The sequence below is a fragment of the Thalassophryne amazonica genome, chromosome 11, assembly GCF_902500255.1.
Source record: "Thalassophryne amazonica chromosome 11, fThaAma1.1, whole genome shotgun sequence".
NCBI classification, from domain to species: Eukaryota; Metazoa; Chordata; class Actinopteri; order Batrachoidiformes; family Batrachoididae; genus Thalassophryne; species Thalassophryne amazonica.
Window position 1 is genome coordinate 50,466,415 of NC_047113.1, and position 14,549 is coordinate 50,480,963.

At 38.4% G+C, this 14,549-nt stretch overlaps 1 protein-coding gene across 2 annotated transcripts in view; it reads right to left on the reverse strand.

The window, feature by feature from the left end:
* Positions 1–14,549, reverse strand: part of mrpl11 (mitochondrial ribosomal protein L11) — an 84,808-nt gene that overhangs the window by 42,819 nt on the left and 27,440 nt on the right. For both annotated transcript variants that reach the window (XM_034181610.1, XM_034181611.1), the window contains exon 2: positions 4,038–4,197. In XM_034181610.1, the coding sequence (XP_034037501.1) occupies positions 4,038–4,194 (157 nt within the window). In that variant the 5' untranslated portion in view covers positions 4,195–4,197. The remainder of the gene's footprint in view (positions 1–4,037; positions 4,198–14,549) is intronic.

Below are 14,549 nucleotides of genomic sequence, written 5' to 3' on the forward strand. Positions count from 1 at the left end.
AGGTGCATGTCCACTGTGAGAGACATAATCTAAAAACTGCTGCAAATAAGTATTTGAACACCTACCAACCAGCAAGAATTCTGGCTCACACAGACCTGTTAATTTTTCTTTAAGAAGCCCTCGTATTCTGCACTCTTTACCTGTATTATTTACACCTATTTGAACTTGTTACCTGTATAAAAGACACCTGTTTACACACTCAATCAATCACACTCCAACCTGTCCACCATAGCCAAGATCAAAGAGCTGTCTAAGGACACCAGGGACAAAACTGTAGACCTGCACAAGGCTGGGATGGACTACAGAACAACAGGCAAGCAGCTTGGTAGAAGACAACAACTGTTATGGTTATTTATTATAAAGTTGAAGAAACACAAGGTGACTGTCAATCTCCCTCGGTCTGGGATTCCATGCAAGATCTCACTTTGTGGGGTAAGGATGATTCTGAGAAAGCTCAGAACTACACAGGAAGACCTGGTCAATGACCTGAAGAGAGCTGGGACCACAGTCACACAGATTACATTAGTAACACATGATGCTATCATGGTTTAAAATCCTACAGGGCAGCAAGGTCCCCCTGCTCAAGCCAGCACATGTCCAGGCCCGTTTGAAGTTCACCAGTGACCATCTGGGTGGCCCAGAGGAGGCATTGGAAAAAAGCGTTTGTGGTCGAATGAGACCAGAATAGAGCCTTTTGGAATCAACTCCACTTAACATGTTTAGAGGATGAGAACAACCCCAAGAAAACCATCCCAACTGTGAAGGATGGGGGTGGAAAGATCATACTCTGGGGGTGCTCTTCTGCAAAGGGGACAGGACGACTGCACAGTATCAAAGGGAGGATGGATGGGGTCATGTATTGCGAGATTTTGGCAAACAACCTCCTTCCCTCAGTAAGAGCATTGAAGATGGGTCATGGCTGGGTCCTCCAGCATGACAATGACCCCAAACACACAGCCAGGCCAACTAAGGACGGCTCCGTAAGAAGTATTTCAAGGTCCTGGAGTGGACCAAAAAGTTTAATAAGTCACTTCAATTTCTCCTCACTGCCGCAAATGTGGAATTGCTGTCACACACCCCTCTCAGCTTCAATACAAGAGTTTGTGCCGTGTTAGCGAATTAGGTTTGCTTGTTGTTAGCATGGAGGAGCAGCTCAGGAGAAGTTCACCCCGCTTTTCCAACGTTAAAAACAAGCGTTTGGGCGCGCTTGGAATTCTACATTGTGCCGGGTAAGAAGGAGCCTGACCAACTCAATATGCGAGCTGTGGAAAATGAAGGTCAAGCGTTTTGGAAAAGAAATGCTTGGGCACATTTAGCGCATCATAACCCAGAGTTAAAAGTAGTGCAGTAATCACAGTGGCTAACACTAGCAGCTGTTCAGCACACACTGCATCACTTTAACAAACTTCCAGCCAATTTTGAGCGTTCAAGAAGAATAAGTAGATCCAACGCCTGTTTCTTTTTAAAAGACCTGCACCCTTACAGCATTGTGGAAAAGGAATACCTTTAGTCACTAGATTTACTTTTGTTTACACTGCCTTTTTCAAATACAACCCCGGGCAAAAATTATGGAATCACCGGCCTCGGAGGATGTTCATTCAGTTGTTTAATTTTGTAGAAAAAAAGCAGATCACAGACATGACACAAAACTAAAGTCATTTCAAATGGCAACTTTCTGGCTTTAAGAAACACTATAAGAAATCAAGAAAAAAAGATTGTGGCAGTCAGTAACGGTTACTTTTTTAGACCAAGCAAAGGAAAAAATATGGAATCACTCAATTCTGAGGAAAAAATTATGGAATCACCCTGTAAATTTTCATCCCCAAAACTAACACCTGCATCATATCTGATCTGCTCGTTAGTCTGCATCTAAAAAGGAGTGAACACACCTTGGAGAGCTGTTGCACCAAGTGGACTGACATGAATCATGGCTCCAACACGAGAGATATCAATTGAAACAAAGGAGAGGATTATCAAACTCTTAAAAGAGAGTAAATCATCACGCAATGTTGCAAAAGATGTTGGTTGTTCACAGGCAGCTGTGTCTAAACTCTGGACCAAATACAAACAACATGGGAAGGTTGTTAAAGGCAAACATACTGGTAGACCAAGGAAGACATCAAAGCGTCAAGACAGAAAACTTAAAGCAATATGTCTCAAAAATCAAAAAATGTACAACAAAACAAATGAGGAACAAATGGGAGGAAACTGGAGTCAACGTCTGTAAACGAACTGTAAGAAACCGCCTAAAGGAAATTGGATTTACATACAGAAAAGCTAAACGAAAGGCATCATTAACACCTAAACAGAAAAAAACAAGGTTACAATGGGCTAAGGAAAAGCAATTGTGGACTGTGGATGACTGGATGAAAGTCATATTCAGTGATGAATCTCGAATGCATTGGGCAAGGTGATGATGCTGGAACTTTTGTTTGGTGCCTTTCCAATGAGATTTATAAAGATGACTGCCTGAAGAGAACATGTAAATTTCCACAGTCACTGATGATATGGGGCTGCATGTCAGGTAAAGGCACTGGGGAGATGGCTGTCATTACATCATCAATAAATGCACAAGTTTATGTTGATATTTTGGACAATTGAAAGGATGTTTGGGGATGATGAAATCATTATTCAAGATGATAATGCATCTTGCCATAGAGCAAAAACTGCAAAAACATTCCTTGCAAAAAGACACATAGGGTCAATGTCATGGCATAGGGTCAATGTCAATGAGCAGATCTGATTTGATGCAGGTGTTAATTTGGGGGATGAAAATTTACAGGGTGATTCCATAATTTTTTCCTCAGAATTGAGTGATTCCATATTTTTTTTCCTCTGCTTGGTCTAAAAAAGTAACCGTTACTGACTGCCACAATCTTTTTTTCTTGATTTCTTATAGTGTTTCTTAAAGCTAGAAAGTTGCCATTTGAAATGACTTTAGTTTTGTGTCATGTCTGTGATCTGCTTTTTTTCTACAAAATTAAACAACTAAATGAACATCCTCTGAGGCCGGTGATTCCAGAATTTTTGCCAGGGGTTGTATAACAAGACATAATCTTAAGCACACTTTGCTTCCATGGCATCATCACACCACCTTTCTTAGCGCACTGCAGCACACTTGAGTAGATACTGAAATTAGAAGCTCTATGTACTGAATTGACAATCAATTTTGAATCGATGAATCGAATCATGAGATGTTGAAAGATTCACATCTTTAGTTCTGTGACTACAGTATATTATTAAAAGATATATACCTCTGACACTGACAGTAGAATAAAGTCACAAACCCATAAAAGGCCCAGTCTTTAAAATAAATAAATACAACAGTGATATACTGGCAAACTGTCAAAATCCTAAAAAATAAATAAATAAATAAAAATTAAAAAATTAAAAAATTACTGTGACAGAAATTTTTTGTTATACTGCTCAGCACTACTAGTTCTTTTTTTTTTAAACCAGCAAGCAAATTCATACATTCCACTTTGTAGAAGTGACTTCAGAGTTGAATAAGATGTACTGAAGCATCCCTGTGTAACCAGACATCCACATCTGTCTCTCTTGAGCAATGAAAGTGCAAAGAGAAAGAAGAAGAAGAAAAAAGCAACCCAAAAACAACAACAAGGGTTTAAGATAAAACATTCACAGGTTCAATTCCATTTCCTCAACTCACTTGGAAAGAGTGAGGCTAATGCTCACGGACAGGTGCTGTGGATGAGATGGCCTGGAAACTGTGAAAAAAAATAGTTGTAGACAGACACACTGTGTGGCTCGGCACACACCTGCACAATAGGGCTGTGCGACCAGAATGAGAATGTGAATATGAATAAAAATGGAGATGGTGTGCACCAGGAGGTAAGCGAGGGAACGACGTGATTGGCAATGTGAAAACAGTGAAAGATTAGGCTGTGTTGTGTTTAATGACAGCTGTGCACACAAAGGTCAACTGATAAAATGAAAACCTGCCCGTGCAATCCTGTTTAATCTCCTGATTACTTGGAGGAAACAGATGGAGCAAGTGGATTTGAAAGTCATTTTACCTGTCCAAGGACTGGGCCGAGTGGGGGTCCAGCGACTGCTTGTCCTGACCTTATTGTGGTCCGGATTAGTCCGCCTATATCTACTTTCTTCGCTGCCTTGGCTGCTTTTGAAATCTTTGACATTTTGCTTTGTCTGGAGAGTCAACAGAGAATCCATGCACTGCAAATAAGCACAGAAGAAAAAACATTATCCTTCCAAGCATAAACAACTGCAACAAATCATTTACACACAATGCTCATTAAAATGTCATACATTCACGCCAATACTAATACCTGCAGGGAACAACCCATACCTTTTGCAGTAGCCAACTAATTAAATAAATCTGCCATCGATCGATTCACTGAAAGTCACTCTCCTGGAAGTATTTGCAAGGAGAATCAGCAGCGGGGGCCGTGTTGAGAACACTTAGCACAGCCAGGATTTAAGCTGCTTTACTACCCTCATATTGCAAAACCATCAACTCCTTGTTTGCAGCCTGTAGCATCCTCTGTCAAGGTCAAAAGTTAAGGGCTCTGTGAAGTCATCAGGAGGAGCAAGCGTGTCCTCCTCTGAGGTCCGTGCCGAAAGTGTTTTTTTTTTCCTCCAAGTTTTCCAAATGAGGACTTAATTAGTGGAGTCAGGCCTGAACTACTGGCCTTCTTCGAGGGAGGCAAATGACAAAGGCACGTCTATAATCGTCTGCTGGAAAAAAAGTGATACTGACGCAGCTGTATTAAAAAAGAGAGTAAGAGAAAGAGAGAGAACAGATCAATGGCTAGAGCCAAGGGACAGATAAAAGTTTTAAGGTTGAGCCTTGTGATTCCAAAGAACCCTGCATTCAATAAAAATAAAGTACTTCAGGGGAGAGACGCACTCCAGCAATGATTCATTGTAGGCAACAGAGGGTATCCAATTAGATCAACAAAAGAGACAACAGCAAAAAGATATATGGCACCACATGCTGCTTCTGAGCAACAAATAGGAAAAACTGCATGCAAGAAAAGTTGTGATTCTATCTGGGCTGCTGATTATCCAGAAGCTGTGAAAGCGAGACCACCATGAAGCAATAGTTGTGAGGGCATTAAGATGATGTGTGCACGCTGTAGAAAAATTCTCGAGCAGAATCGCTTTAGTTTGAATTCCCTCAGCAGCTGTATTTGCATGCACTGCTACTTTTCCACATGTCGACTTCATGTTAATCACCTAATGTGTTCAATTACTTCATTGTTTAAAACTAGAAGCACTCAGAGTGCAAACCTCCACCAAGGCCATGGGGTCACTGACGCCATAACATCTACACGCCGTGGAATTATTGAACCTAAAAAAGTCTAACAATAACCTCCTTGGCGGAGGTAATGATGTTTGCTCAATAGTAAAAAAAAGTTTCATCTGCTGTGACTGGATAGCATGTATCCTTAGCGCTTGGCATCATAGTTTATTGCAACTTGCACCTTTCTCAGAAGCTACTGTCATCTGAGCACTGATATTGATATTGCATGTGCTTATAGACAAAAACAAATAAGAGACAAAATTCAATTTATTATTCAACTAAACTGCAAATATATAAATTTTTTAACATTTAAGAAACACTTCTCTAAACAAGGCCATAGTGTCACTGACCCTAAAGAGATTCCCTCCTTGGCACAGTGATCTCTTTCTTTTTGTCTCTTTCTCTAAAATTGTATATAATAATCATTAGATTATTAATATATAAACAAAAATAAATTTAAGAAATATTACAATTTGAAAACAAATGCACCCGAAATGTGACGACAGCTGCAACTGCTTAATGCTTTTAACAGAGAAAATTCCATAGACATGCTAACACGTTAGCATCGTGATCCGGATCACCACTAAAATTTAATCACTTGTTCCTCTTGTCATTTCCAACCACTCCACAAAATTTCATCAAAATCCGTTCAAAACTTTTTGAGTTATCCCGCTGACAGACAGACAGACAGACAAACGCGACCGAAAACATAACCTCCTTGGCGGAGGTAAAAAAAATAATAATTATGTTGCACAAATTTTGGTACATGTACAAAAATGCAGGTTAATATGTGAAGCGAGAAAACCTGCTTCAGTTACAGAACACCACCCCTAACTGGCAAACTGAACAAAATAAACAGCAATTTGGGGGGATTTTGACCTACTACACACAACATGACATTGTAGTTCCTCAGAGATGAGGCTTAAGCCCCCCACCGGAACAAAGAATGTTGGGCTTTAATCCAGTATTGAGCAAAAAGGATCAAAAGTTCTGCATGCTTGGAAATAACAGTCTCAATTTAATGTACTGAAATACCAATTCTGTGTTGGAGTATGAGTAATAACACTGCAGTTTCCTGACTAAATGAAATTACTCATCACAAGACCAAACAGGGAACATGAACAACTGACCTACATAAGGCATCACAATCCCTCTGACAGAACATTTCATCCATCTGATTTTACATTAGACTGAAGGAATAAAGAGAGTCTGCAGCAGTGGAAAACTGATTCAAGTCTGTACAATAGATCTCAGTCATAGCTGGGTTAATGGTTTTCTGTGAATAATCAAATCAAAGCCGGAGTAATTTAGAATGAGCAGACCCAAATTTGAGATGCTCTTCAGGCTTGAATATTAACACTCCTACGGCAATTACTGTCAAAAGCACAGCCACTAAAGACTGCAGAGAAAGGGCTATTTATTTCGACTAGTGGTTTTCCCAAACATGGGTGTGACGTGAGAAGCCTGAAAATTTAATGACTGGTAACAAGAATGGTGTAAAACAAAAAAGGGGCCACTCTAATATCAACATCACGACTCAGATTTGTTCCTACAGAGTCATACAGTGGGTTATTTTTGTTTTCCAATGGCCCCCCAATAAAATTAACAAAAAATTAAAAAAGTTCCATAGGCTGCCAAAATAGATTTTGAAGATCCTTGAGTGACACAACAAGACCAGCATCAAACATCCTATTATAAATAGAGATAAATGTTTGATAATTTTCATGTTGCCATTACATTTCAAATGAAATTTAATGTTTAACTCGACAAAGAATTCTACAAAGTTTGATACCAAACTTTCATTTAGATAACTCAAGTCCAGTGTGGGTGCATCACACTTTTTTTAATGCCCCTGAATCTATTACTATTTGTTACTATTTATAAACCCTTCCCCTTCTCCTAACTCTAACCATAACCATAACGTAAGTGTCTCCCTTCCCCTAACCATAACTCCCCCAGACCCCCCAGTCACCCTGCATTTCATGCCCCCGTGACAGAAAGTGCCCAATGTTCGTGACAATATCACAAACCCATAAATTAATTGACTTTTCGCAATGCCATCACGAACTGCCGTTAGACTGGGTTGGCTTTGGTACATCCACAACACCACAGAATCACTTTGGGTCCTGGAATGCAACCACCCAGGCAGACAACAGATCCATCCCCTTTAAGCATTCTTGTAATTTCAGCTAATAATTTAGACGCACCAATCATCACCAAATCCAAGTATCTGTCTCTTGGGGAGTGCTGGGCTGCGCTTTGCTGACTGTCAGAGAAACCATCAGAGATGGGAACGTTACATTTGACAAATGCAAATATGCCAATGAGAATCAACACATTTAGAAAATTAACATGAAAATTAAATGTGCTGCTCTGCTCAAACTGGATCTCCCAAAGGAGATTCTCCATGTAAAAACATTGCATTTTTTTTTTTTATCATCAATTCACTCTAATTGTAATATATCTGAAAGATGTATCAGAACAGCAAAGGCAGCTTCTGTGGTTTCTTTGAGTATATTTTGAACTGCACATCAAACAAAAAATACTGACTGCTATCAAAAATGAGGCCTCAACTGAACAACTATAAATTGCCACTGTTTGAGGTATTGTGCTTGTATTCTTAATGAAGATTGAAGACAGCCTAATAGTAGATGACAACTACAAGCCTCTTATTATTTATTTACATGAAGTTACATTTACTGATTTGTAAAAATGACAAAAATAGAAGAAACTGAATGTCCTGCTTGGAAATAGGGCTGAGATGATTAATCATTTATTGTATTTTCCAGACTATATGTCCCCCCCAACTTGTTTGACTTTAGCTCCCCTGACACGAGCATGACTTTGATTCACGCACTGGCACGCCCGTCGTCATGATGATCTCACCCACTGTGTACCCAGCTGGATGCCGTGCTTTCTTCCACCGCCTGCCACGCGCTCTGCGCTGGATGCTGTGTATATAAATTAACTATTTTGTGGCCAATTAATCATTTTCTCTGCAAATTGGCCGCTGAAAACGGCTCTAATCGCTTCGTGAATCACAGAGGATGCTGCAGCCGGAGTTGTGCGCGCACCTAACTAGCTGGAGAAAGCATTTGGAGCTGTCTAAAAAGGTAATTATTTGTCATGATTACATTGTCATGGCTTGGTAAAACAGTTGCTTCTTCTTTCCTTCTTGTGTGCAGATATTAAAGTATGGTTATAATAGATTTAACATCTTGTTATAATCCTTCAGACGAGCTGCGCTCTGATGCGATCCACTGACGTCACCACTCGCTCTGTTCACTTCTTGACTCGACTTGATGAGCTGCACGTCCTGTTGGTGATTAGATCACGCCACATAGCACAAAATTTACACATGAAGGATTTTTGGAACATTTCAAAATTCTCTTTGCGCAATAGCACACGCTGGCGCCCCTCTCACATCCTGTTTGCACTCGTTAGAGATGAGTTTACTCTCCAGCACGACAGGTCGTGCTGCGTGAATCAAAGTCATGCTCATGTCAGGGGGCCTTTTGATCTGTGACTTCTCTTTCAAATCATTTAACATATAAAAAAAATACTGCATTATCATCTATGGCCACAAGAGGGTAACATTTACACGCATGATAATGCGCCATTAAGCTGGATGCCAACCGCTCTAGTAGCAATACTAGTAGTTGCAGTACTAGTACTAATAATAGAAGAAGCAGTAGTGTTTTTAGTAGAAGGAGATCTGAATGAGGATGTGTTGGGTGAGTGACATTAATAAATCATGTTCTGAAAGTGAAACTTTGTGAGACATCCAGAAAAGCAATGAGGAGGATGGCTAGGCTAAGGTAACAGTAACAAAAATGTTTTGAAAATGTAAAGAAGTTTCAAAACATTTTGCCTGTTCAGTGGCAACAAGAAGCAACTTACTCTTAAGCTCTTTGTGCCTTGTATATAACACTACTTAGCCCATTAGCTTCTGCTCGCTAACGCGTTGTTTGCATTATAAATAAATAATGTACAGAATAAGATCATTTTGCTTCCTGTGGCATGAAGCATTATCACCATGTTTCAAAAATAAATGCAACTTATACATTGGTGCAAATTTTTTTTTTCCCTCTTCATGGCTCAACAGATGCAAGTAATACTCTGGCACAACTAAGAAATTAATCATGAATTACTTTCATATTCAATTTATCACTTTCAGTCTGTTTTTAGTTCTATGTCCAAATTCTTTGATTTCAGCTTCTTAAATGTCAATATTTTGTGGTTTCATTGCTAGTCTCTTTCCTTTCTCTGAAAATAACAAGAAGATCTGGGTTGTGGACAAAATAGGACACTTGAGGACATCATCTTGGGCTTTAGGAATCACTGATCAACATTTCTAAACATTTTCTGACATTCATTTTTTTAAACTAAATAACTAATTGATTGAGAAAATAATCAACAGATTAGTCAAAGATGAAAATAATCATGGGCCCTACTTGGAAATTCTTAGGACATGCTCAACCCAAATGTCACCGATATAATTTGCTTTGAGGAATCATGAATTCTCTTTATGTCTATTGTAGTTTAATGAAACAAAAGCCAGCTACTAATTGATACAGATAACCTTTTTTTCTATCCCAGGTAACACAGAATCAGTCTGACTCAGTAACCTCTGTTGTATAGTATGCTCTTTGTATTTCTTCTAAATTGAAACTTGCACATTAGAAATACAATATCTTTGAATAACAGTCTGCATTGGCAAATATCAAACAGTATCACCAGGGAATCATTCAAAAGCTTATTTGAATATAAATGTGAAAGGAAACCTGTCTAAATGTTTAATTTAAGGCAGTTTTCTTGTACAGATGTTTCAGTTTGTGAGGACAACCTGTTCTAGTGAGATTTACTACACTGCATCATACTTTTTCAAATTTTTAATGGTTGATTTCACTGTACTACAAGGGATAACATAAACCTTTGAATCAAGTATAGACCTTTTACCTGACATCTTATCAATGAAATAATAAGGTAACAAAACATGAGCCATGAATCAGCCTGGGCACCCAAACATAAAACACTAATTCCTAAATCACTCATCTGATTTGAATGTAATATACCTCAAACTAAAGCTGACATCCTGCACTCAAAGCTCTCATTTATTATTCGCTCTCTACTCAAAACACCATAATGTGCTTTGAGCTTCTGCCTTTTTGCTCAGGGTCACTACAACAGATCTGATAGACAGCTAATATAATAACTACGTCAATGGCCGCATATTTGTGATTGTAACTGCTCTGTTGGGCCACAATTTTTATTCATTCAATAAATTATATAAAAACTGGTATTTATTCAGGTTCTATTGTGTTTCATTAAATCATGTATGAGAGAGATTTATAACAAATACAGATGAATGTAAAATTAGAAATGAAGAAAACCTTAATGAACTGTACCTTAGATTTCCATTTCATTAATTCTGAATTCAATTATATTTTCTTAAACAATACAGCACTACTTTCATACCATTTCCCTCCTAATTTTGTTCTTCTCATCATGTCTCATTGTTCCCTGGTGTGTAATAATATGGTATCTAGAGCTTAGCTGGCTGATAATTCCCAGTCCTAATTAGTCTGACTTCAGTAGAATAGCACATTTATTAAAGCAAGTTATTATCCCAAGTGGAAGGCTTGATGTGTGTGATCACTACTTGCAAATAATTATTTTCCTGCAAGCTTAAGCTTAGCTCTGAAAGGACTTGTTACTCAGTTCTGACAGCATATGGCCTCCTGTGCATTATACAAAACATATTTTCTGGATTATAAATCGCACCAGGGTATAAATTGCATTTATATTTGAAACACATTTCACAAGAATTTAAGAAAAAAGCCTGATAAGGCTATTGTCACACACTAGCCTAACGTACATAGGCTAAATAATTTTAATGGTGTATTTACTGTTTCCACTGTACTGAAAATGTACTGGGCTATGATTTTTGTGTACAATTACACACCAATTTTTATTTATTTATTTATAAGTTCCTTGTGAATACAAGCTGCTGAGCCACACACACTGGTAAAATTAAATAAATAATTATGGCATAGTCTAGAAAATATACTAAGTGTATCCATTTCCAAACTTATAGGACATACTTTAGCAATCAAGCTCTTGAGTGTTGAATTCATCTGTCACAACTGCATTGTATGACAGGATCCCTGCTTTCAAAACAAGAAAAAAACAGATAAAGAAGACAAGTAGAGTTCTAAATTAATACAAAACTGCATTTTCCCAACCTTAAAATTGCATAGTGTAGTTATTAATTCCTTTCAATTCTATGATCAATTACAACATTTATTCCTGCATTTATGTCTGGTTACTACATCTGGGATAAAGAAACTGACCGCAACTATCTTCTAAGTCTGATGTAATGCTGATATTAACTACAATGTTTAAAAAAAGTAATAATAATAATAATAAACACCATTTTTCTTCAAATATGTTGTTCCGCTAATGCCTTGATGATTATGTCATTGGTATTTTCAACCTACAGTGGATTTTTAACTCCACTGTGATAACTCTCTTACAGACTTTCACTGTTTAGTATCCTAAATTAATTTTTCAAGAAAGCATTTCTCAAAAGATACATTTCAGCAAGCTCTGTGAGACTTTTTTTCTACTTGCATATAGTGTCATAGTCTATCTTGTACTGACATAATAATCCAACTAAATAATAAATGACAATAAGACATGACACTCTGCTGGGGCACCAAGCTCACTGGAGTCATTACTGTCATTTAAAGACCTGAATGTTGAAATTACCTGTGACTGCACCCTAGAGATTTTTTTAAAATTATGATTGAACATCTCTCAGATTTTTGCTGACACCTGATTTTTTTGTTTGTTTGTTTGTTTTAAATGAAGTATTTACCCTCTCTTTTTTAATATAGGGTGTGGTATCATAAACAATCTAAATATAAACCAATAAAAATTTTGTCCATGTAAAATAATAAAATGACAAACCTTGATAATTTGACATTCCACAAAACCAATAGGGTCTCATAGGTGCAGCCACTTCTAACAAATCTAGCAGTCTGAATGACCCACTATTTCCAAATTGCAATGACTATCAGCATGTTAGTAGCTTCTGCTATGAGTGCTCGTGTCAGTCGGTGGCAGAAAACAGAGAAGCTTCACACCAAAAATTCTAATAATGGCAAAGAAAGGAACAACCTCACTGTAGTGCAGCAGCTAAAAGCATATTTAGAGCATAAACATGCAAATGGTGATACAAGCACCAAAGTTGGCAAAAATATTCCTTAGACATTACTCTTTTGAACAAACTGACTGGTCACTTGAATTTTCAATAGGCGGCCAGGTAACTCAACTAATAATTTGCATCATGCAACTAATAATTTGCATCATCTGTACAAACTGAAACTGACCTTTGTCACCATTTTTGCTGTTTTTACCCCATAACTCCTGATCATTCAGTCATAGATAGTCAAAACTATACCTTTTTGGAATCTTTACAATCAGACAAATAATGTGGTGTAGTTTTCAAAAATGATTTGAGCATTTTTAATTCTGAGCCCGGTGTAATTTTGCAATTAACCCCTACCTGACCGCCTATTGAAAATTCAAGTGGCCAGTCAGTTTGTTCAAAAGAGTAATGTCTAAGGAGTATTTGTGCCAACTTTGGTGCTTGTCTCACCATTTGCACGATTGTTTCAGTTATCTGCTCAGTACTGCCACAAAGAAACAAGGATCTGGATAAAGAAGGCAAAAAGACATCAGTGATGTGGTGACAGTCTGGCTACCTCAATAAACAGAGTAAATCCCTGTAAAACATACTCAAACCAGTGCCAACAAAGCTGGGCAGTGTGTCAAACCTATTACACCATTTAAAGCACAGCTGTCCCAGCACATACACTGCTGACTTCAATCCCATCTCAACACGTGAGGTGAGACGCACAAGAAAAAGTCTTTTGGCAAAGTACTATTTGTGCATCTGTCAAGCAGATACTCTCTGTGCTCCTTTAGTGCAGAGAAAATATCGTTATCCGTGAGTTGGCAGCTCTAACACCCGAGACGCTACACAGGCTTGTATTTCTTGTTCAAATTTAAATGGGAAATACTGTATCTTGGTTTAAATTATGTGCCAGCATTACTGTCTACACTGCAAATTAAAATAGTGCTGAGAAGTGGTGGCTGATTTATTGCCTTGACACCGTGTTTAATTTTAGGATGTGTGGTCCTGAAGGTTTCATGTTGGAGAGTATTGGTGGAACCCAACACCTTCCAAGCCTTGACTTACTGAACAGTGTATTCATTCAATCATCCATTTGGGCAGTTTGGTGGCTCAGTGGTTAGCACTGGGGTTCAATTCCACACATCATAGATACTTACTGTGTGGCGTTTGCATGTTCATCTTGTGTGTGTGTCCAATCTGAACCTTTATTGTGCATGCTATGTGGTCACAATTTTGTTTATATTTCTGTCACTTTCAGCCTTATTTTCTGCACCAGTCTACCCCACTGAGAGCAATGTTTTTGTGTGTGTGTGTGTGTGTGTAAAACCTGCTGGTTTTTCCTCTATGCGGGCTCTCTTGTCTGCATCCATTGCACCTGTCTCCTGTCACTGGTCTCACTATACGAGTTCTCGGTTTCTGTCAGTCTTCGTCAGTGTGTTTTGGTGTTCAACAGTGAATGTTATGTGTCTAGATTTATTTCAGTTTGTATTCAGAGCCTCCACCATGCAAGTCCTCCTCGGACAAATCCTCACCTCACCCGGCCTGTATCTTCAGTCTTGCAAGTCATCTTGTCAGCCTGGTCTCAAGCCTCCACTTCTTCATGTCTCATCTACCTGGTCTCAAGCCCTCACATCTCATCAGTCAACTCCTCCCAACGCCAGACTTCACTATGCCAAGCAGACTGGTCACATCGAGCCAAGTTCTTTCCTCACAACAACCCTCTTCTCTTAATAAACTGCTTCAATTTATCCTGTGTGTGCTCATGTTTATGGGTTCACTTTCTGCCTAAACCTCAACATTTTCACTATTTTCTGTGAAACGTAGGAGGATTTGCTCATATTCTGTTTTGCATGTGGTGGACAGAGAAACTGAAGAATTTGAAGAGGCCACTTTGACCCGTAGGAAAAGGAAATGTGCAACTTTTACTACATCTGTAATTTTTATACAATAAACAACCATTCAGATAGCTGCAAAAGTTCAAATTTTATACGTCTTATTAAAACGTTATTAGTAATCAAACCTCAGACTGGTCAGCTCTCCTTTGACAAGTGTGTTGTCACG